The 21,265-nt window shown below is 49.3% G+C and overlaps 1 protein-coding gene across 1 annotated transcript; it reads right to left on the bottom strand.

Annotated features, from left to right (window-relative positions):
- Positions 1 to 4,491: 4,491 nt before the first annotated feature.
- On the bottom strand, positions 4,492 to 13,410 carry LOC124540368. Its single transcript, XM_047117869.1, has 6 exons — positions 13,373 to 13,410; positions 8,250 to 8,459; positions 6,710 to 6,834; positions 5,204 to 6,643; positions 4,611 to 4,798; positions 4,492 to 4,542 (listed from the first exon to the last, which is right to left on the bottom strand). Exons 1-6 carry the CDS (start codon positions 13,408 to 13,410, stop codon positions 4,492 to 4,494), a joined length of 2,052 nt encoding a protein of 683 aa, XP_046973825.1.
- Positions 13,411 to 21,265: the final 7,855 nt, after the last annotated feature.

Raw genomic sequence — 21,265 nt, 5'->3', positions numbered from 1 at the left:
GCTCGAGGGGTGAACGAGATAGGTTCATGTGTGTATATGTTCCTAAAATCTCTAAACGATAAAGCAACCGTTAACTTCGACGTAGTTTTCTACAGTGATAATTGCTGTGGTCAGCAAAAAAATAAATTTATGCTGGCTATGTACCAACATGCCATTAGCGAGCTTCCAAAACTGCAAAGTATAAAACACAAATTCTTGATTAAAGGTCACACCCAAAACGAGGGTGACTCTGTTCACTCCGTTATTGGAAGAAACATTTCAAAAGCATTAAAATCTTCGCCAATTTATGTACCCGATCAATATATTACATTGATCAAAACTGCAAAAAAGACGGGAAAACCATACACTGTTAAAGAACTGACACATGATAGTTTTTACGACTTGAAACCACTGGCTGTTGGTAACTTCATCACAGCAGAAAATGGAGAAAAGTTAAAATGGTCCGATGTAAAGGTTCTAAAAATTGATAAAGCTAACAAAAACATGTTTTTCTTTAAGACTTCATACGAAGAAGAAGAGTTCAAGTCAGTATGTACTTTGAAGAAACGGCAACCTAAAGCCACGGTTGCAACTAACACACTGAAAAAGTTATATACACAGAAGTTGAAAGTTTCTGAACAAAAAAAAAGCAAGGTATTCTAAAGCTTATTGAAAAACACGTAATACCGAAATTTTATGAAAACTTTTATATTAGTCTTTGAATATTATAGTTAATAAGGTTTAATAGAAAGTTAGTTTAAAATCTTATGAGACTGACATTTGATATGTTCCTATATACAGATAAGTACATACTTTTTGTGATAATTCGTGATTGATTAGTTAGAAGTAACCAATGCTCAAACGTCTGTAAGCAGTGAGACTGATCTTTAATTGAGTACCTATTTACAGTTAAGTACTTACTGTGATGATAATTTTGTAATTTGTTAAGTAAAGGAGTAAGTAATATAATAATGTTCAGAAGTCTATAAGACTATAATAAAAGTTAAACGTTGAACAATGTTATAGAATAGTAACAAAATATTTCTCACGTAAAAAAATAATATAATTTCTTTGATTTTATTCCTAACATACTGTTACCTTTCTGGTGGTTGGGTGTAAAGAAACAATATTAGGTTATAAAATTTTTAATGCACAGTAACATAGTATTATAAACAACCAATTACTTAATTTACTAGTTACTTATGTTACTTCTTATAATTACTATTATATAAAAATTATGCCAGCTAGACTCAGCGTGGGTCACTTGGGATAAAAGGCAGGCTTGAAAATTCAATGTTACTAATCTAAAATTTAAGGTTGAAAGTTAGGCGCCACTGACGAATAAATTAGTTGATGTGGTTTGAAAGAATACACCGTTCGCCAGACCGGTGTAAACGTAATTTATAATATAATTGAAAGGGGGTACATCACCAAAGTTTCCAGCTACACGTGGATACCGACAACGGCTTAGGAAACAGGCCTGCCGTCCTTGGAGTTGCACCAGCCGCTATCTGGGCACACTCAACCAGGAACCTGGAGCTGTTCACTCTTAATATTTCCATTCAAGAAGTCCACGTGGTGGGTAAATCCGATAAAAAAAAAAACCTCCTGTAATACGAAATATACAGGTTCAATAAGTTAAGCAAATAAGCAAATGATGAATACCTTTAACGAGAGATGTAAGCACGAATTTACCTTCTGGAGGTTCAAAGTCCTGCTTACTCAAATTGACGATCTCAACTCCGGAGAACCATTTCAAAGGGTCACTGGAAACCACAATTTACACATGACTACGACTTATCGAATTGCAAACCAATGCATTTAATCAAAAACAAGAATTAAAGACTTACAATTTTTTACGAGTCGGTAAACATGATATAAAGTTCTGTCAAACTTCAAAACTTCATTGTTAATATAAATTCTGAAAAGATAACTGCTATTAAAGCACTGAATACTAAACAACCACAAATTAAGAAACTCGATTATTAAGACAACTCACCGATATATTCAGTATATCGAATTAGAATTTTGATTCGGTGTGAAGCCGATAGTTCCAAAATTCAAAAAGAACGAAATCGAAAGTTCACGAACCTTTGAAAGGTTAGCGAGTGTGACCAGTATCACTACCAAAATACCCTTAATGAAAAAGGAATTATATCCATAATTAAATCAAGGAAATAATTATGGAATAATTATTAAAATTAAGGAAAGTCAAAAATGAGGCAAAGTAAATTTATCATAACTAGACTCCGACACCTACATCGAAGAACTAACCTTTAAACTGGAAGACAACTATTAAATTAATCTGAAACGATGTGAAATGACCTCTAATCAAATTCAACAAACGAATTAGATGATTAAAATCTTATTTTAATAATTGTTTTAATGCACCTTTAAAATAAATGTAATTTATTTTATTAATTAAAATTTTTGAAAATGCCAAGTCGAAGCGTTATACTAGCAACACCGACATAAACTAAGTGGGAAATGGGTCAATGGCACGGAATTTAGCGAATTGACACTTTTTTTTGACGTTTTATATAATTATAAAAAAAGTTAAAATTATGAAAATAATTTTTAATGTAACAATACTTACTAATTTTGAGTTGTCTTATTAAGTTTTTAGAAACATTTTGAAGTCTGCGTTGTTTGTTACCACTATATTTAAGTTACTTTTTTAAATAAATGCGTATTTTCTTTCATAATTTGTGTCTTTTTATTGAAAAAGATCATTAGTGTAATTACAATAATTTATATGCCAAAGGGACGTATATGTCGTTAGCTTGCTTCCGATGATAGTTATCAAAATAGGCTAAAAAGGCTTAAAGCCTTTACCTAGGTCCTAATGCATTATTTCGACGCTTTCAAACATGTAATTTACATAAAAAATGGACGAACGTGTGAAAAGATATTTCAAAAAGAAAACTGAAAAATTTTAAAATAGCCCTCCTGTAACATTCTAACATTTTGATTTGTGGCCCTTTCGTTTTGAAGCAGCGATATCATAAATTAGTAAAAATTAAATTAAATAGGTTAACTAGCGCTAAAATTAGATAAGTAAAGTAAATTAAATCAACTATAATAGAAAAGATACCGTAAACAACGCAACAGTAAAACTAACATTGTATTTAAGTAAGAAAAGGCTTTTTTTTTTTATTATATTCGTTGCACCGACAACAAAGAACTAATTAATTGCCACGATTACAAACTATTAAGGAATTAATAGCTATTAAGGTGAATAAACTCCGGTAGGCTCCTTATCGACGAAATGAAACACTTAGTACTGTATAAGCTTCCGTTTACTTCTTGAGACGATTCACACAAAACAATAATTTTCACTATGTCTTATATATACAGAATAACAAAACGATTGCGCGATTCAAAAACTTATAAAAATTGAACAATGCCATCTAGGCGTCAACTAAGAACTAAACATGACAATTTAAGGAATAATTCAAATATAAAGAAAACTTTAATAAATACAAAGGAGGTTTATAGGTGTGCATGTTTAATCCTGACATACCGCCCACCAAGGACATCATGAGAAATGTCCTTCAAACCGCCCACCATGCGACATTCCAAACTGTAATGAATTACTTGAGTAATTACTTATTTAGTTACAGGTAATATTACTATCTTAGAAGTAGGTCTTTTAATTAAAGTATTTTTGGTACGTATTGTGACGACTCGCGTTATTTTATCGGGTCCCGGATGTTTTTTCTCGATTTTGCCTAGCAACCATCGCGCCGGAGGTAAATCGTCCTCCTTGACTAAAACAACATCCCCCACTGATAGTTCTGGACTCTGATATTCGCATTTATACCTTTGAAGAAACTGATGAAAATAATCCTGGGACCATCGACGCCAAAAGTCCTGCATCATTCGCTGGTGGAGTTGCCATCTTCGCAAACTATACATATTTGACGACTCATAATTTGAATCAGTGGTTCCCCTACCAAAAAATGACCAGGAGTCAACACTACGACCTCTTGATCCTCTACACGAGACAATGGCCTTGAATTAAGACAGGCCTCTATTTGAGATAACACTGTGGCCATCTCCTCATATGTCAAAGTAGTGTTTCCGACCACACGTTTAAGATGGAACTTTGTGGACTTTATTCCTGCCTCCCATAGTCCACCGAAATTCGGAGCGTGAGGAGGAATAAAATTCCATTTTGTTCCGTTAGTTGCCAGATACTCTGCCAGTTCAGGTTTAAAATTCGTTTTTTCTTCGCTGAAAAGACACAGTAACTCTCGAGCAGCACCCACAAAATTCTTACCATTGTCGCTGTATAATTCAGCGCACCTACCTCGTCTTGCGACAAACCTTTTAAAAGCAGCTATAAAACCTTGAGTAGACAGCTCGCTCACCACTTCAAGATGTACGGCTCTGGTTGACATGCAAATGAACAGAGCAATATATCCCTTGTAAGACTTGTTACCCCTACCTTTTGAAATTCTTATATTAATAGGTCCTGCGTAATCGACTCCGCTGACAAGAAAGGGTTTATTAGGTGTCACACGCGCGGAAGGTAACTGCCCCATGAGCTGATATGTGGATCTGTTCGAGTATCGCGTACAAGTAACACAGTCACGATAATATTTTCTAATCAGAGACTTCGCACCTACAATCCAATACTTCGATCTCAAGTAGGTAATCATGAGTTGCGGGCCTCCATGCAGTGTCTTTTGGTGAGCATCAGCAATTAAGAGTGCACTTAAGCAAGATTCTTTAGGTATGAGAATCGGATGTTTCTCGTTAAAGGACAGCGATGACATTTCCAGCCGACCACCCACTCTAATTATACCTTCCGAATCTAAAAATATATTTAATGTCTTTAACATTTTCTTTTTTTTATCTATTATGCCGTTTTTTCGCAATTCTTCCAACTCTTCCTGGAATCCTTCTACTTGACATCTTTTAATACAGACCCTTATCGCATCATCAATTTCCTGACGCTCCAATGCTTCTGATCTTGGCCTACTACTTAAACCTTTCCTTATTCTTAACCAGCGTACACAATAAGCGACCACACGAACAAGCTTCGAAAATGAAGAAAATCTTTGCCACAAGGTTGTGTCAACGACCACTGTATGAACCTTAATCTGCTCAAGATTTGTTCCCAAATGTTTTGGTTTTGTAAAAATAATTTCCTTATTTTTTAGAAACTCTGGCCCTTCAAACCATATAGCCATTTCTGATAGTTACACCGGAGAAATACCTCGTGATGCCAAATCCGCCGGGTTTTTCTTAGTGGCTACATGGGACCAGTGATGTGTATCCAAAATCTGTAAGATTTCAGAGACTCGGTTAGCCACGAAGGTCTTCCACCGACTTGGGTGATGGTTAAGCCAGGCTAAAACTACCTCACTATCAGTGAATGCATGTAACTGACTTCTTTCAACCTCCATAACTTCAGCTACCTCAACCATCAACTTAGCCAAAAGTACGGCCCCGCAAAGCTCAAGTCTAGGGCTAGACACCCGCTTTATGGGAGCTACTTTTGTTTTAGCTGTGACCAATGAAACGATAACATTTCCCACTTCATCTACCACTCTCAGATATACGACAGCCGCATAAGCCACTTTCGAGGCGTCAGAAAATCCGTACAACTCGCGCTTATATTTATTACAAGTGTGTATCCAGCGCGGAATCTTGATATTCTGTAATGCAGTTAAATTTTTACGGTAACTAATCCCTCCCTTACAGGAAGCATCAAACACTACTCGGACTTTAGTAGTTTCCTTAACCTCCCTGACTACTGCATGGTGTGTTAAGTAAATAGCTGTTTTCTTACATTTATCCTTAACTGTAACTTTTACCATATGATTTAAATTTAAATACTCCTTTATAACTTGTTTATAATCCTCTTTTAACTGAATGTTCTTTTGTAATTTGAATTCTAAACTTCTAAATCTTTTTTCAGCTATGTTCTTGAATTCACCACGCACGCAGTCCGGGTTGATCGTACGAAACGGCAGTCTTACGATGAACCGACCGTCTTTATCTCGTTTTGTAGTATACTGAAATAATTTCTCACATTTAATGTCATCATCTGTGAGCATTTTCTTTGTTAAAGGTGGTTCAGCTTCAAGTTCCCAAAACTTCTTCAGCATATTGTCCACTTCTAGATATGAATGCATCACAATTGTTTGAGAATGGATATTTGACGTGCTGTCTATATCACAGACGCCGGATATTATCCACCCGAAAACAGTATCCTGCGCCAAGAGAGAACCGTTGAGATTTCTCTTGATGCCTTCCTGAATGATTTGACTATATATCTCCGCACCTAATAAGATATCAATCCTATTAGGTGTATGATAATCAGGGTCAGCCAGTTCATCCAGAGTCAGGTTTTCCCAATTCATCCTAGTTGTTTTCGCAACTGGGAGTAGAGATGTAACTGACTTCAAGACGTGTGCAATAACCTGAACTTGATACTTAGGATCAACTCTCGATCTTAAAGTAACTTTGACTGTGGACTTGGAAGTCGCACTCTTATTTCCACCTATACCAACTACGGTATTTTTGGTCGCAAGCCTTTTTAAACCTAATTGCTGCACCATGGCCTTAGTAATAAAGGAACCTTGCGACCCCTGGTCTAATAAGACCCTAACTGGGAAATAATTACCGTCTTTCGACTCAGCTTGCACCACAGCTGTAGTTAATAAAACCAATTTTGAACAGTTTCCTGTCGAAAAACAAGACACAAGTTGCCCCTTACTTTCTGCTTGCGCAGATAACTTATTACTGCTTGTGGCAGTATCCTCCTCAGTTAACCTTCTACTGGTTGCCGAGGTTGTTTGGTGACTCGCCTCTTCTTCAGCACTACCAGAACCAGAATCACCACTAGGATGTAATAACGAATGATGTCGACGTTTACATACTTGGCATCGGACAATATTTTTGCACATTTTTGCGGAATGGTTGCTATTCAAACAAATAAAACATAAGTTTTTATTTAACGCGAACTCACGGCGTGTCTCATTATTTTCCTTACCGAATTTTCGGCACGCAGTTATTTTATGCTCCTCGCCACAATACGCACACAATACAAACGGTTTGTTTTTAACAACGTGAAAAGACTTTGTAAACTTTTTCTCACTGTGATGTACCTTATAATCAATATTTTCTAGACCTCTAAAACGTCCTATTAAAAAGTTGGAAAATTGTTGAAACGTGGGTAATTCATTACTTGGATCTGAAGATACCTTTAACTCCCATGCCTTTCGCGTATCTTTATCTAACTTAGCGCTTATAATGTGGATAATCAGGATATCCCAAGATGAAACATCCACACCAATATTTTTTATTGAGTCTAAACAATCAGAAGTTGTACTAATTAAGTTTTTAATTTCAGATGCCGATTCAGATAACAAACTTTTTTGACTTAGTAGACGCTTCAAGATGCCGTTCGCCAAAAATCTTTTATTATTATACATACTATCTAATTTCCCCCAAGCAATTTGATAACTATCCGACGTCACCTTAATGTTACGTAGTAGTTGCTCGGCTTCCCCGGTTAAATGACCCCTTAAATAATAAAATCTTTGGGCATCATCCAGTGACTTGTTTTCATGCACAAGCCCTAAAAATAAATCTCTGAATGTCTGCCACTCTGTGTACTTACCGGAAAAGATAGGTATTTTAATTTCAGGCAGCTTGAAACGTCTTTCTGAACTCTCATATTGACTATTTGAACTTGACTTGCCTTCTGACTCAAGTGTTTTAAATTTATACAGTGTTTCTTTTAACTCAGTCTTAAATTCAACATATAATTCTTCTACATCATCATATACATTATTTTTGTAATAATTCGAACTATAGAAATCAGTTCGCTTAACTTGACTAATAATTTTAGTATGAGTATCTGTAAACAAACTCCACTGTTGTTCTAAGTTATCTAGTCTTGTTTCAATATAAGCAACCGTCAAACGATCCTTAGGAGACTTTTTAAAATTAGTCTTAACCTTTAGTATTTTAGCCCTTATATCATCCTGCAGATCATTAAACGACTCCATATTAATTATAAACCTTGACAATAATAGATCTAAAACCGAACAACAATTTACTTTAATTTACAAAGTTAAACGCAGATGAGCAAAATTTTACAAGTCCTAAATTATTGAATTTATCCTAAGTACTTCACTTTCTTCAAATACTTTAAGTTTCACTAATCTTTGATATAAGGTTTAATTTCCAAGTTAATTTCTTCTATAGTAATATTTCAAATGTACTCACAATATTTCACCGAACACTCTTACTTGTCTTCACGTTGTGGCACCTGTGGCGCCCCCTCGTGTTCCGCAACCTCCACCGCTGCTGCTTGCCTGTGTCCGTCCGTCGCTCCTCCGGATTGTAGACTCCCGGTTCCCTCCACTGCCTTAGCGCCGCTTGTGGCACCTTGCTGAAGGGATGCTCTGGACAGCGATCCACTGTCCAGTAGTGACGAAACGGGTGGTACTCTTGTACCACTTCCGCAGATATACCACAAAAATTAGTCCAAGCCAATCCGACTCGAATGGACCATGAATAAACTCCGGTAGGCTCCTTATCGACGAAATGAAACACTTAGTACTGTATAAGCTTCCGTTTACTTCTTGAGACGATTCAAACAAAACAATAATTTTCACTATGACTTATATATACAGAATAACAAAACGATTGCGCGATTCAAAAACTTATAAAAATTGAACAATGCCATCTAGGCGTCAACTAAGAACTAAACATGACAATTTAAGGAATAATTCAAATATAGAGAAAACTTTAATAAATACAAAGGAGGTTTATAGGTGTGCATGTTTAATCCTGACAAGGCATTATTCATGACAAATAAACAAATAAATAGCATATAACGTTTTGTCGCACGATCCTAAAATGTCATAGTGTAAATGATTTGCGACAGTAAAAACTCGTTGGATACGGTAGGTAGGTAGGTAGGTAGGTAGGTAGGTAGGTAGGTAGGTAGGTAGGTAGGTAGGTAGGTAGGTAGGTAGGTAGGTAGGTAGGTAGGTAGGTAGGTAGGTAGGTAGGTAGGTAGGTAGGTAGGTAGGTAGGTAGGTAGGTAGGTAGGTTAGGTAGGTAGGTAGGTAGGTAGGTAGGTAGGTAGGTAGGTAGGTAGGTAGGTAGGTAGGTAGGTAGGTAGGTAGGTAGGTAGGTAGGTAGGTAGGTAGGTAGGTAGGTAGGTAGGTAGGTAGGTAGGTAGGTAGGTAGGTAGGTAGGTAGGTAGGTAGGTAGGTAGGTAGGTAGGTAGGTAGGTAGGTAGGTAGGTAGGTAGGTAGGTAGGTAGGTAGGTAGGTAGGTAGGTAGGTAGGTAGGTAGGTAGGTAGGTAGGTAGGTAGGTAGGTAGGTAGGTAGGTAGGTAGGTAGGTAGGTAGGTAGGTAGGTAGGTAGGTAGGTAGGTAGGTAGGTAGGTAGGTAGGTAGGTAGGTAGGTAGGTAGGTAGGTAGGTAGGTAGGTAGGTAGGTAGGTAGGTAGGTAGGTAGGTAGGTAGGTAGGTAGGTAGGTAGGTAGGTAGGTAGGTAGGTAGGTAGGTAGGTAGGTAGGTAGGTAGGTAGGTAGGTAGGTAGGTAGGTAGGTAGGTAGGTAGGTAGGTAGGTAGGTAGGTAGGTAGGTAGGTAGGTAGGTAGGTAGGTAGGTAGGTAGGTAGGTAGGTAGGTAGGTAGGTAGGTAGGTAGGTAGGTAGGTAGGTAGGTAGGTAGGTAGGTAGGTAGGTAGGTAGGTAGGTAGGTAGGTAGGTAGGTAGGTAGGTAGGTAGGTAGGTAGGTAGGTAGGTAGGTAGGTAGGTAGGTAGGTAGGTAGGTAGGTAGGTAGGTAGGTAGGTAGGTAGGTAGGTAGGTAGGTAGGTAGGTAGGTAGGTAGGTAGGTAGGTAGGTAGGTAGGTAGGTAGGTAGGTAGGTAGGTAGGTAGGTAGGTAGGTAGGTAGGTAGGTAGGTAGGTAGGTAGGTAGGTAGGTAGGTAGGTAGGTAGGTAGGTAGGTAGGTAGGTAGGTAGGTAGGTAGGTAGGTAGGTAGGTAGGTAGGTAGGTAGGTAGGTAGGTAGGTAGGTAGGTAGGTAGGTAGGTAGGTAGGTAGGTAGGTAGGTAGGTAGGTAGGTAGGTAGGTAGGTAGGTAGGTAGGTAGGTAGGTAGGTAGGTAGGTAGGTAGGTAGGTAGGTAGGTAGGTAGGTAGGTAGGTAGGTAGGTAGGTAGGTAGGTAGGTAGGTAGGTAGGTAGGTAGGTAGGTAGGTAGGTAGGTAGGTAGGTAGGTAGGTAGGTAGGTAGGTAGGTAGGTAGGTAGGTAGGTAGGTAGGTAGGTAGGTAGGTAGGTAGGTAGGTAGGTAGGTAGGTAGGTAGGTAGGTAGGTAGGTAGGTAGGTAGGTAGGTAGGTAGGTAGGTAGGTAGGTAGGTAGGTAGGTAGGTAGGTAGGTAGGTAGGTAGGTAGGTAGGTAGGTAGGTAGGTAGGTAGGTAGGTAGGTAGGTAGGTAGGTAGGTAGGTAGGTAGGTAGGTAGGTAGGTAGGTAGGTAGGTAGGTAGGTAGGTAGGTAGGTAGGTAGGTAGGTAGGTAGGTAGGTAGGTAGGTAGGTAGGTAGGTAGGTAGGTAGGTAGGTAGGTAGGTAGGTAGGTAGGTAGGTAGGTAGGTAGGTAGGTAGGTAGGTAGGTAGGTAGGTAGGTAGGTAGGTAGGTAGGTAGGTAGGTAGGTAGGTAGGTAGGTAGGTAGGTAGGTAGGTAGGTAGGTAGGTAGGTAGGTAGGTAGGTAGGTAGGTAGGTAGGTAGGTAGGTAGGTAGGTAGGTAGGTAGGTAGGTAGGTAGGTAGGTAGGTAGGTAGGTAGGTAGGTAGGTAGGTAGGTAGGTAGGTAGGTAGGTAGGTAGGTAGGTAGGTAGGTAGGTAGGTAGGTAGGTAGGTAGGTAGGTAGGTAGGTAGGTAGGTAGGTAGGTAGGTAGGTAGGTAGGTAGGTAGGTAGGTAGGTAGGTAGGTAGGTAGGTAGGTAGGTAGGTAGGTAGGTAGGTAGGTAGGTAGGTAGGTAGGTAGGTAGGTAGGTAGGTAGGTAGGTAGGTAGGTAGGTAGGTAGGTAGGTAGGTAGGTAGGTAGGTAGGTAGGTAGGTAGGTAGGTAGGTAGGCAGGCAGGCAGGCAGGCAGGCAGGCAGGCAGGCAGGCAGGCAGGCAGGCAGGCAGGCAGGCAGGCAGGCAGGCAGGCAGGCAGGCAGGCAGGCAGGCAGGCAGGCAGGCAGGCAGGCAGGCAGGCAGGCAGGCAGGCAGGCAGGCAGGCAGGCAGGCAGGCAGGCAGGCAGGCAGGCAGGCAGGCAGGCAGGCAGGCAGGCAGGCAGGCAGGCAGGCAGGCAGGCAGGCAGGCAGGCAGGCAGGCAGGCAGGCAGGCAGGCAGGCAGGCAGGCAGGCAGGCAGGCAGGCAGGCAGGCAGGCAGGCAGGCAGGCAGGCAGGCAGGCAGGCAGGCAGGCAGGCAGGCAGGCAGGCAGGCAGGCAGGCAGGCAGGCAGGCAGGCAGGCAGGCAGGCAGGCAGGCAGGCAGGCAGGCAGGCAGGCAGGCAGGCAGGCAGGCAGGCAGGCAGGCAGGCAGGCAGGCAGGCAGGCAGGCAGGCAGGCAGGCAGGCAGGCAGGCAGGCAGGCAGGCAGGCAGGCAGGCAGGCAGGCAGGCAGGCAGGCAGGCAGGGCAGGCAGGCAGGCAGGCAGGCAGGCAGGCAGGCAGGCAGGCAGGCAGGCAGGCAGGCAGGCAGGCAGGCAGGCAGGCAGGCAGGCAGGCAGGCAGGCAGGCAGGCAGGCAGGCAGGCAGGCAGGCAGGCAGGCAGGCAGGCAGGCAGGCAGGCAGGCAGGCAGGCAGGCAGGCAGGCAGGCAGGCAGGCAGGCAGGCAGGCAGGCAGGCAGGCAGGCAGGCAGGCAGGCAGGCAGGCAGGCAGGCAGGCAGGCAGGCAGGCAGGCAGGCAGGCAGGCAGGCAGGCAGGCAGGCAGGCAGGCAGGCAGGCAGGCAGGCAGGCAGGCAGGCAGGCAGGCAGGCAGGCAGGCAGGCAGGCAGGCAGGCAGGCAGGCAGGCAGGCAGGCAGGCAGGCAGGCAGGCAGGCAGGCAGGCAGGCAGGCAGGCAGGCAGGCAGGCAGGCAGGCAGGCAGGCAGGCAGGCAGGCAGGCAGGCAGGCAGGCAGGCAGGCAGGCAGGCAGGCAGGCAGGCAGGCAGGCAGGCAGGCAGGCAGGCAGGCAGGCAGGCAGGCAGGCAGGCAGGCAGGCAGGCAGGCAGGCAGGCAGGCAGGCAGGCAGGCAGGCAGGCAGGCAGGCAGGCAGGCAGGCAGGCAGGCAGGCAGGCAGGCAGGCAGGCAGGCAGGCAGGCAGGCAGGCAGGCAGGCAGGTTAGGGTAGGTTAGGTTAGGTTAGGTTAGGTTAGGTTAGGTTAGGTTAGGTTAGGTTAGGTTAGGTTAGGTTAGGTTAGGTTAGGTTAGGTTAGGTTAGGTTAGGTTAGGTTAGGTTAGGTTAGGTTAGGTTAGGTTAGGTTAGGTTAGGTTAGGTTAGGTTAGGTTAGGTTAGGTTAGGTTAGGTTAGGTTAGGTTAGGTTAGGTTAGGTTAGGTTAGGTTAGGTTAGGTTAGGTTAGGTTAGGTTAGGTTAGGTTAGGTTAGGTTAGGTTAGGTTAGGTTAGGTTAGGTTAGGTTAGGTTAGGTTAGGTTAGGTTAGGTTAGGTTAGGTTAGGTTAGGTTAGGTTAGGTTAGGTTAGGTTAGGTTAGGTTAGGTTAGGTTAGGTTAGGTTAGGTTAGGTTAGGTTAGGTTAGGTTAGGTTAGGTTAGGTTAGGTTAGGTTAGGTTAGGTTAGGTTAGGTTAGGTTAGGTTAGGTTAGGTTAGGTTAGGTTAGGTTAGGTTAGGTTAGGTTAGGTTAGGTTAGGTTAGGTTAGGTTAGGTTAGGTTAGGTTAGGTTAGGTTAGGTTAGGTTAGGTTAGGTTAGGTTAGGTTAGGTTAGGTTAGGTTAGGTTAGGTTAGGTTAGGTTAGGTTAGGTTAGGTTAGGTTAGGTTAGGTTAGGTTAGGTTAGGTTAGGTTAGGTTAGGTTAGGTTAGGTTAGGTTAGGTTAGGTTAGGTTAGGTTAGGTTAGGTTGTGTTAGGTTAGGTTAGGTTAGGTTAGGTTAGGTTAGGTTAGGTTAGGTTAGGTTAGGTTAGGTTAGGTTAGGTTGGGGTGCATGTCAGTCGCCTCCTCGTGGCGCACCCTGGGCAACGGGGCCGGCTTGAGCTTGCTCGCCGGCCACGGCTAAGACTGACGCGGAGGGCATGCCACGGGTCGCTCCCGGTCTTTCTCTGTTTTCAGAGTGGACCGGCGGCCCCGTGGTAACGAAGGAGTGTATATATATTTTAAGTATGTAGTAATAATAAGTTTATTTTAGGTGTATAGTCTTTTGTATAGTGTTTTCTTTTTATTGTGTACCCGAATCCTAAGTGGCGACGCAGCGCGATGGGATGCATGGCCGGAGGGTATTCCGGTCATGACTGCGTCACGCCGGCAGCCCCGGCAACTTTTTTAAATATGAGTGCTACTAATAATATTAATTCTCCAGGAGGGTGTCACTCCCTCTCCGACCCGCTTCACGGGTCGGACAGTCCCGTATCGAAATCTGGAGGGGACAAAGTCGCACTACAGCTTTTTAACGATGACTATTTGGCGAGCATAAAGGATACAGAGATGGAGAGTGTGGGAGTAGATTTAGGTGTAAATAGTAGTTTAAGTTGTACAAAGGAGGTGGAAGTGCAAGCCCCAATGGCGCGCAAAATACAGGTGCAGGAAACTGCCCGGAAAATCCCAGTGGTGAGACTGGAACGACTCTCCGAGTCGGGCCCGTCTCCCACACAAACCGGACGAGACACTCGAAGGAAAGGGGAGAAGCGGTCCCGCACGGCGGACAGCTTCTCGGGCTCCGAGAGCGATGCGAGCGCGCATTTTAGCGACACAGAACTCTCGGAGTCGTCAGTGAGTAGGTGGTTGAAGCCCTCGAGTAAGAGAGGGCGTGGCAGACCGCCTACTCACGGGATATACGTCGGGCTCAGCAAATCACAAGCTGAGCTCAGCTCCCAAAAGGAGAAAGAACGGCGGTACGAAGCGGAGGATGCGCTGGCCGCATACACTGAAGCGGCCAAGGCGGCGATCGAGGAAAGGGCGGCTCGCTCGAGGAATCGCACGCCGACAATCGGTATAACCGAAAACGATATCCCGAAGACGTCAGCCGCCTTAGACGCGAAGGTCCAGGAAGCGCTTGACGTGGTGCTTCAGGTTGCCGACAAATCGGGCAACCTGAAGGGCACCTTCGTCAGGGCTCTGAAGACTGCCGCTGACACCATTAAAGGTGCAGTTGCGGATCTGAGAGCCCTGACTGTGACAGAGGAGGTGGCGCGGCTGGAGGCTGCGAACACGCAGCTCTCGGGCCAGTTGGCCGAGCTAAGAAGAGAAGTGGCCCTGATGCGCACACAGCCTGCTAGTATGGACGAGGCAACCATCCAGCGCGTAATGGAGGAGGCGCTGCGCTCCAGCCGGGAGCAGTTCGGCAACATGCTGAATGCCCGGATGGAGGGCATCGAGCGGCGCCTCCTCCCGGAGCCCCGGCTGCGACCTCCGCTGGCCGCAGACCGAAAGACGACGCAGACTGCGGTTACAGCTGCACGGGTGACGACTCCAACGCAGTCGCCCGCTGCTGTGGACACGGAGAGAGTTGGGAGCTCTAAAACGGCTCAACCAAAAATCACCAAAAAGAAGGGGAAAAAGAAGAGGACAAAGCCCAGCATGGCTGCTCAAGAAGCAGCAGCAGCTGCGGGTAACACAACTGTCCCTCCAGCGCCGTCGAAGCCGGTCAGTTCCGGAATGTCATGGGCGGCCGTTGTTCGCAAACAACCGAACAAGCCGCCCAAAAACCCGGCGAAAGAAACAAAGGGAAAGAAGAAAGCCCCTAGGCAAAGGAAGCTTCGCCCTCCTCGCACCGCGGTCATTACGATCACACTGAAACCCGGTGCTGAGGAGAAAGGGCTCAGGTACGAGAGCGTTCTCGCTGAGGCCAAAAGCCGTGTCAAACTCGGCGAGGTCGGCCTCACCTCCGTGCGCTTCAGGACAACAGCCACGGGGGCGAGGATGCTCGAAGTGCCGCCGGGCACGAACGAACCGGAGAAGGCGGCGGACGCTCTAGCGGCCAAGCTCCGGGAGGCCCTCGATCAGGACGTAGTCCAGATCCATCGGCCTACCAAATGTGTCGAGATACGCGTCATGGATCTGGACGATGCGGTCACGGCGGAGGAAGTAGTGGCGGCGGTCGCCGCAGAAGGAGGCTGCTCTGATGGAGCGATTAGGCCAGGCGTGGTCGTTCGGGGCTTCAACGGCTGCAGGTCGCTGTGGCTCAGCTGCCCAGTCGCAGCGGCCAAAAAGATATTGGCAACTGGCAGGGTTAAAGTGGGGTGGATCTCGGCGCGGGTGCTGTTGCTCGAGCCGAGGCCGCTCCGCTGCTACAAATGCCTCGAGGGAGGCCACATGGGGGCCAAGTGCGACAGGGACGTCGACCGCAGCCGTCTGTGCTTCCGCTGCGGTCGGGCTGACCACAAGGCCCGAGATTGTACAGCCGCAGAAGCAAGCTGCGCCATATGCTCAGCGGCTGGCAAACCGGCGGCGCATGCCATCGGCAGCAGGGCGTGTCCTACGAACAGAACCCGCCCTGCGCGAGGTAAAGCCAGAGGAACGGTGGCGAAGAGGCCCGTCACCGCGTCCCAACGGACCGTGGAGGAGCCAATGGAGACATCGCACTAATGGCTCTGCGTTGTCTTCAGGCCAATTTAAACCACTCTGCCAGAGCTCAGGACCTCCTAGTCCAAAGCATGGCAGAGTGGCAAATCGACGTTGCGGTGGTATCGGAGCCCTACGTCGTTCATTTACGGGACGACTGGGTCTCCGACCACGAAGGAGTGGTGGCAATCGTCGCCCCTGCCGTCGCTGGTTCCCCTGCTATCGAAGGGGTAGTCAGGGGCAGAGGGTTCGTGGTCGCGGTGATCGGGAGTGTGGTGACCGTGGGCGTCTACGCCTCGCCCAATCGGAGTCTCGCGGAGTTTGAACAGCTGCTCGTCGAGGTCGGGGCTCTGATTGGGCAAACATCGCCTAACCCGGTGCTAGTTGCGGGGGACTTCAACGCCAAATCTACGGCTTGGGGTTCCCCTGCGACAGACGCCAGAGGCGAGGCGCTGGAAGAGTGGGCGGTCTCGCTCGGTCTTGCGGTGATCAACAGTGGGTCGGAGAGCACGTGCGTGCGGCAGCAGGGCGAGTCGATCGTGGACGTTACGTTCGCGTCCATCGCCCTAGCCCGCCGTGTTCAAGAGTGGAGGGTGGAGACGGCCGTGGAGACTCTATCGGATCATCGATACATCCGATTCGATGTCTCCGCGGTTCCAGTCGTCCGGCCTGCTGTTGAGCGGACAGAAGGTCCGCGGTGGAGCCTGGGCCGCCTCGATAGCCAGTTGGCAAAAGAGGCGGCAATCGTGGAGGCCTGGTGCGCCGGCACCGAGCCGGTGGCGCAGGTCGACCGAGAGGCTGACCAACTCGGCGCAGCCCTGTTTCGCATTTGCGATGTGGCGATGCCGAGAGTCAAGCCTCAGGCTCCACGTCGCCGCGTGTATTGGTGGCGGCCGGAACTCCGCCAGCTGCGGAGAGCCTGTGTTGCGGCTCGCCGCCAGTACGCCAGGAGCAGGAGAAGGCGTGTGCGTGACCGCGACCTGGAGGCGACCTTTTACACCGCCTACAGGGACGCCTGCGATCAACTTAAGAAGGCCATAGCCCAGGCGAAAGAGGATGCGTGGCGAGAATGGCTCGCGACGCTGGAGAGCGACCCATGGGGGAGACCGTACCGGGTCGTGAGACAAAAACTCCGACCCTGGACCCCCCCACTCACCAGCACTCTCCAGCCACATTTACTGGAGAGAGTTGTGGGCGCGCTCTTCCCGGAACGCGGGGATTTTGTCCCACCACCGATGGCCCCACTACGGCCCAGCAGTGAAGTACGAGACCTGGCACCCCCGGTTACCGAGGCGGAACTGTGCGCGGCCGTCCACAAGCTTCGCTCTAAACGGACGGCCCCCGGGCCTGACGGGATACCGGGACGCGCCCTGTCGATCGCGTTGGATGCCCTGGGCGAAAGCGTCCGCCAGCTCTTCTCCACCTGCCTGGCTCAAGGTAGGTTTCCGCATAGGTGGAAAACGGGTAAGCTCGTACTCATCCGTAAGGAGGGACGAGCCCCCGATCAGCCGTCGGCCTACCGCCCAATCGTGCTGCTCGACGAGGTGAGCAAGCTCTTCGAGCGTGTGCTCGCCGTCCGCCTAGTCGACAGCATGGAGCCGGGCCTCAACGAGCGGCAGTATGGCTTCCGCCCCGGCCGCTCGACGCTGGACGCGATCGCCAAGGTCAGGGACCTGGCAGAGGAGGAGGTGACGCAGGGTGGAGTTTTGTTGGCTGTCTCGTTGGACATAGCCAACGCCTTCAACTCTCTGCCCTGGGAGGTCATACTGGAGGCTCTGCACTACCACAATGTGCCGGGCTACCTCCGACGAACCATCGCCGATTACTTTTCGGGCATGGGCGGTGGTATTCCCAACGCAAGACGGCTTCGGAAGGAGGGTCATGACCTGCGGTGTTCCACAGGGCTCTGTACTGGGTCCTCTCCTGTGGAACATCGGGTATGACTGGGTGCTGCGCGGGGCCACGTTGCGGGGGGTCAGCGTCACATGTTACGCTGACGACACCCTCGTGTCGGCCCGCGGCAGTACCCACCGGGAGGCGGCTTATCTCGCCACAGCCGGCGTCGCACATGCGGTCCACCGCATCCGTGCCCTGGGCCTCGAGGTGGCCTTGCACAAGTCCGAGGCCCTTGCTTTTCATGGTCCTCGGAACGCGCCACCTCCGGGCATGGTGCTGACGGTCGGCGGAACTTCCATCCCCATCGGGTCGACGATGAAGTACTTGGGACTCGTCCTCGATGGCAGGTGGAAGTTCGAGGAGCATTTCCGGCGCTTGGCCCCGAGACTGGTGGCTGCAGCCGGAGCGCTGGGGCGGATTCTGCCCAACGTAGGTGGACCAGGGAGTTCGTGCAGGCGTCTGTACTCCGGCGTGGTGCGCTCGATGGCACTCTACGGTGCGCCAATATGGGCGGACGCTCTGAGCGCTCGCAACGTCGCCTCGCTGCGACGTCCGCAGCGGGCGATGGCGCTCAGGGCGGCTCGGGCGTACCGGACGGTGTCATACACCGCGGCCGGCTTGCTGTCCGGAAGCCCGCCATGGGACCTCGAGGCCGAGATCAACTCGAGCGTCTACTGGCGGGTCAAGGCGGCAAGGGCAGATGGCAACCCCCCCCCTGGTCCAACAGTGGAGGGAGGAGGCAAGACGCCGCCTGATGGAGAGGTGGGCGGATCGGCTTCGAGTTCCGGATGCCGGCGGGGAGCTCGTGGCGGCCATCCGCCCGGTTCTGAGAGAGTGGGTCGAACGCAAGCACGGCCCACTGACGTACCACCTGACGCAGCTCATGTCCGGTCACGGCTGCTTCGCCAAGTACTTGTGCGAGGTGGTCGGGAGAGAGCCGTCAGTGGTATGTCTCCATTGCGACGACGGAGCCGTGGACACGGCCGAGCACACGCGCGCAGAGTGCCCAGCCTGGGCGGAGCCTCGCGCAGCCCTGTCCACGGCCATTGGACCAGACATATCGCTTCCGGCCTTAGTGCGCAAGATGGTCGCGAGTGAAGAGGCGTGGGCGGCATTACGCACCTTCAGCGAGGTCGTAATGTCCGCCAAGGAGAAGGCGGAACGACAGCGGGAGGACGACACCAACTCCCTCCCGTTGCGTCGACGGAGACCTGGTCGACGACGCCGCGACCACCTAGGCCGGTTGCCTTGACCCGATCTGACACAGCGGCAGCGGACCTTTACATCCGCCGCCGCACAACCCGGACGTGACACAGCGCTATCGGCAGCGGACTTTTACATCTGCTGCCGCATGGCCCTGTTTTAACTTGACGCAACGTAGTCGGCAGCGGAACTTTACATCCGCTGCCTTCGCCCAGCCTCCAGTGGCGGACTCGGGGGAGTCCGTCACGGTTCTGACGGAGGCGGAGACGGAAGCGTGCCGCAACATCCTGGCACGCTCTCGAGATGAGTCGCCCATTTACAGCGACGACCGCTGGCAGGGCCGCGGTGGTGAGCCACGTGCGTTCCCGTAGCCCTGCCGCCTTGCGGTGAAGGCGGAAATCCTAGGAGGTTTTAGTGGGTAGGACGGGGCCTTCTGCCCCGGGAGTCCCACATATCCGTCCCGGTCCCCCCTTTTGACCGGGCGGAATGCGTAAATGCATTTCCTCCTAGTAAAACAAAAAAAAAAAAAAAAAAAAAAAAAAAAAAAAAAAAAAAAAAAAAAAAGGTTAGGTTAGGTTAGGTTAGGTTAGGTTAGGTTAGGTTAGGTTAGGTTAGGTTAGGTTAGGTTAGGTTGGGGTGCATGTCAGTCGCCTCCTCGTGGCGCACCCTGGGCAACGGTGTCGACGATCTTTTGTCGTCGGCAACGGCTAAGACTGACGGGGAGGGTATGCCACGGACCGCTCCTGGTACTTCTCTGATTAGCAGAGTGGACTGTGTGAGCGGCTTCGTGGCAAAGGGGAGTGTTTGTGACGTTTGGTGTTGTTGTTTTGTCATTCGTTGCTTGTAAATAGTTGTGTAATTTGTTAAAAATTTGTTTGTGGCGTCTATAACATGTTTTATGTTTTGTCTCCGGGGTTTATTGACCTCGGAGACCGAAGGAGGAACGCGTAATCCCGCTGGTGAGGTGTCGTGGAACACGTCTCGCGGCTTCGAGCGGGACCGCGGGTCTTGCCTTAACCGGCCGGACCGTGAGGAAGACAACCTCTATAAAAATCACCCCGAATCCCAAGTGGCGACGCGGCACGAGGGGATGCATGGCTGATGGGATGTTCAGTCGCGACCGCGATCCTCGTCAGGGCACCGGCCGACACCCTTGACGAGTTACGCGAGGCTTACCCAGGTACAGGGGGCACCACCTGGGCGGACCGACACTTCCCCCATACTCGTGGGACTTTATATGGAGAACTCAAAAAACAAAAACCCCAAAAGGACTCCGAGCTCCTTAAGCTCGGAACACGACGACATGGTGGTGGAGGTGTGCGCCCCGGTGGCGTGCGCTGCAACCGGAAACCAAAACACGAAGGAGGGACTTACCGGCCGACCTGAACGACTCTCCGAGTCGGACTCGTCGGTCTGCAGTATGCGGACGGTGGAGTCGGTTGACATACCGCAAAAGGATGGGACACGGCAGAGAGGTGAAAAGCGGACCCACGTCGAGGATAGCTGCTCTGGCTCCGAGAGTGACGCGAGCGTGCAGCTGAGCGAAGGCTCAGAATCCTCGACAAGCAGGTGGCTTAAGCCTGCCAACAAGAGAGGGCGCGGCCGGCCGCCCACTCATGGGAAATACGTCGGCCTTGGAAAATCGCAGGCGGAGCTCCGCGAAGCGAAGTCCAAGGCAAGAGAGGCTAGGTTTGAGACTGAAGACGCGCTAGCCGCTTACAACGAAGCGGCCAAGTCGGCAATGGAGGAGCGAGAGGCTCGACGAAGGAATCGGCAAGCCGACAAGCGACCCGAAGATGCACCGGAAACGTCCGCCGCTTTGGACGCTACCGTCCAGCAGGCGTTAGACGTGGTGCTGCAGGTTGCCAACAAGTCGGGCAACCTGAAGGGTACATTTGTCAGGGCCCTGAAGACTGCTGCTGACACCATCAAAGGTGCGGTGGCGGAACTTAGAGCCCTGACCATGTCGGAGGAAGTGGCCCGGCTGGAAGCTGCCAATGCTAAGCTTTCCGGCCAGTTGGCAGAACTTAGACGGGAAGTGGCCGAAATGCGTAAGAAGCCGCCACAACCAAGCGAAGACAATCTAAAACGCATCATGGAGGAAGCGTTGAGGAGTAGCCGGGAGCAGTTCAGCAATATGCTGAACGCCCGGATGGAGGGCATTGAGCGGCGCCTCCTTCCGGAGCCTCGGCTGCGACCTCCGCTGGCCGCAGACCGTAGAGCAGAGCAGAGCCGAGCAGCGCAGACTACGGTCCCTGCTGCCAAGGCCCCGTCGGCACCACCCGTGCCGTCCGCCGCCAAAGCTGCGGATAAGGGTGGCAGTACGAAGACGGCCTCGACTTCGACCAAAAAGAAGTCCAAGCGCCCCAGCATGGCTGCCCAGGAGGCGGCAGCGGCTGCGGCGAAGAAGACTGCCCCCGCGCCAACTCCGAAGCCGGGCAGTTCATCTGTGTCTTGGGCGAC

The sequence above is a fragment of the Vanessa cardui genome, chromosome 25, assembly GCF_905220365.1.
Source record: "Vanessa cardui chromosome 25, ilVanCard2.1, whole genome shotgun sequence".
NCBI classification, from domain to species: Eukaryota; Metazoa; Arthropoda; class Insecta; order Lepidoptera; family Nymphalidae; genus Vanessa; species Vanessa cardui.
The sequence above is the reverse complement of the archived record's forward strand: the minus strand, read 5'-3'. Positions and strand labels throughout refer to the sequence as shown.

Coding starts and splice junctions, on each gene's coding strand:
- LOC124540368 (XM_047117869.1), bottom strand. CDS start 13,410: ATGCATCCCATCGCGCTGCGTCGCCACTTAGGATTCGG. Junction 8,460..13,372: donor CGTCGCCACTTAGGATTCGG/GTACACAATAAA, acceptor TATCTGCGGAAG/TGGTACAAGAGTACCACCCG. Junction 4,543..4,610: donor TGAGATCGAAGTATTGGATT/GTAGGTGCGAAG, acceptor ATACTCGAACAG/ATCCACATATCAGCTCATGG.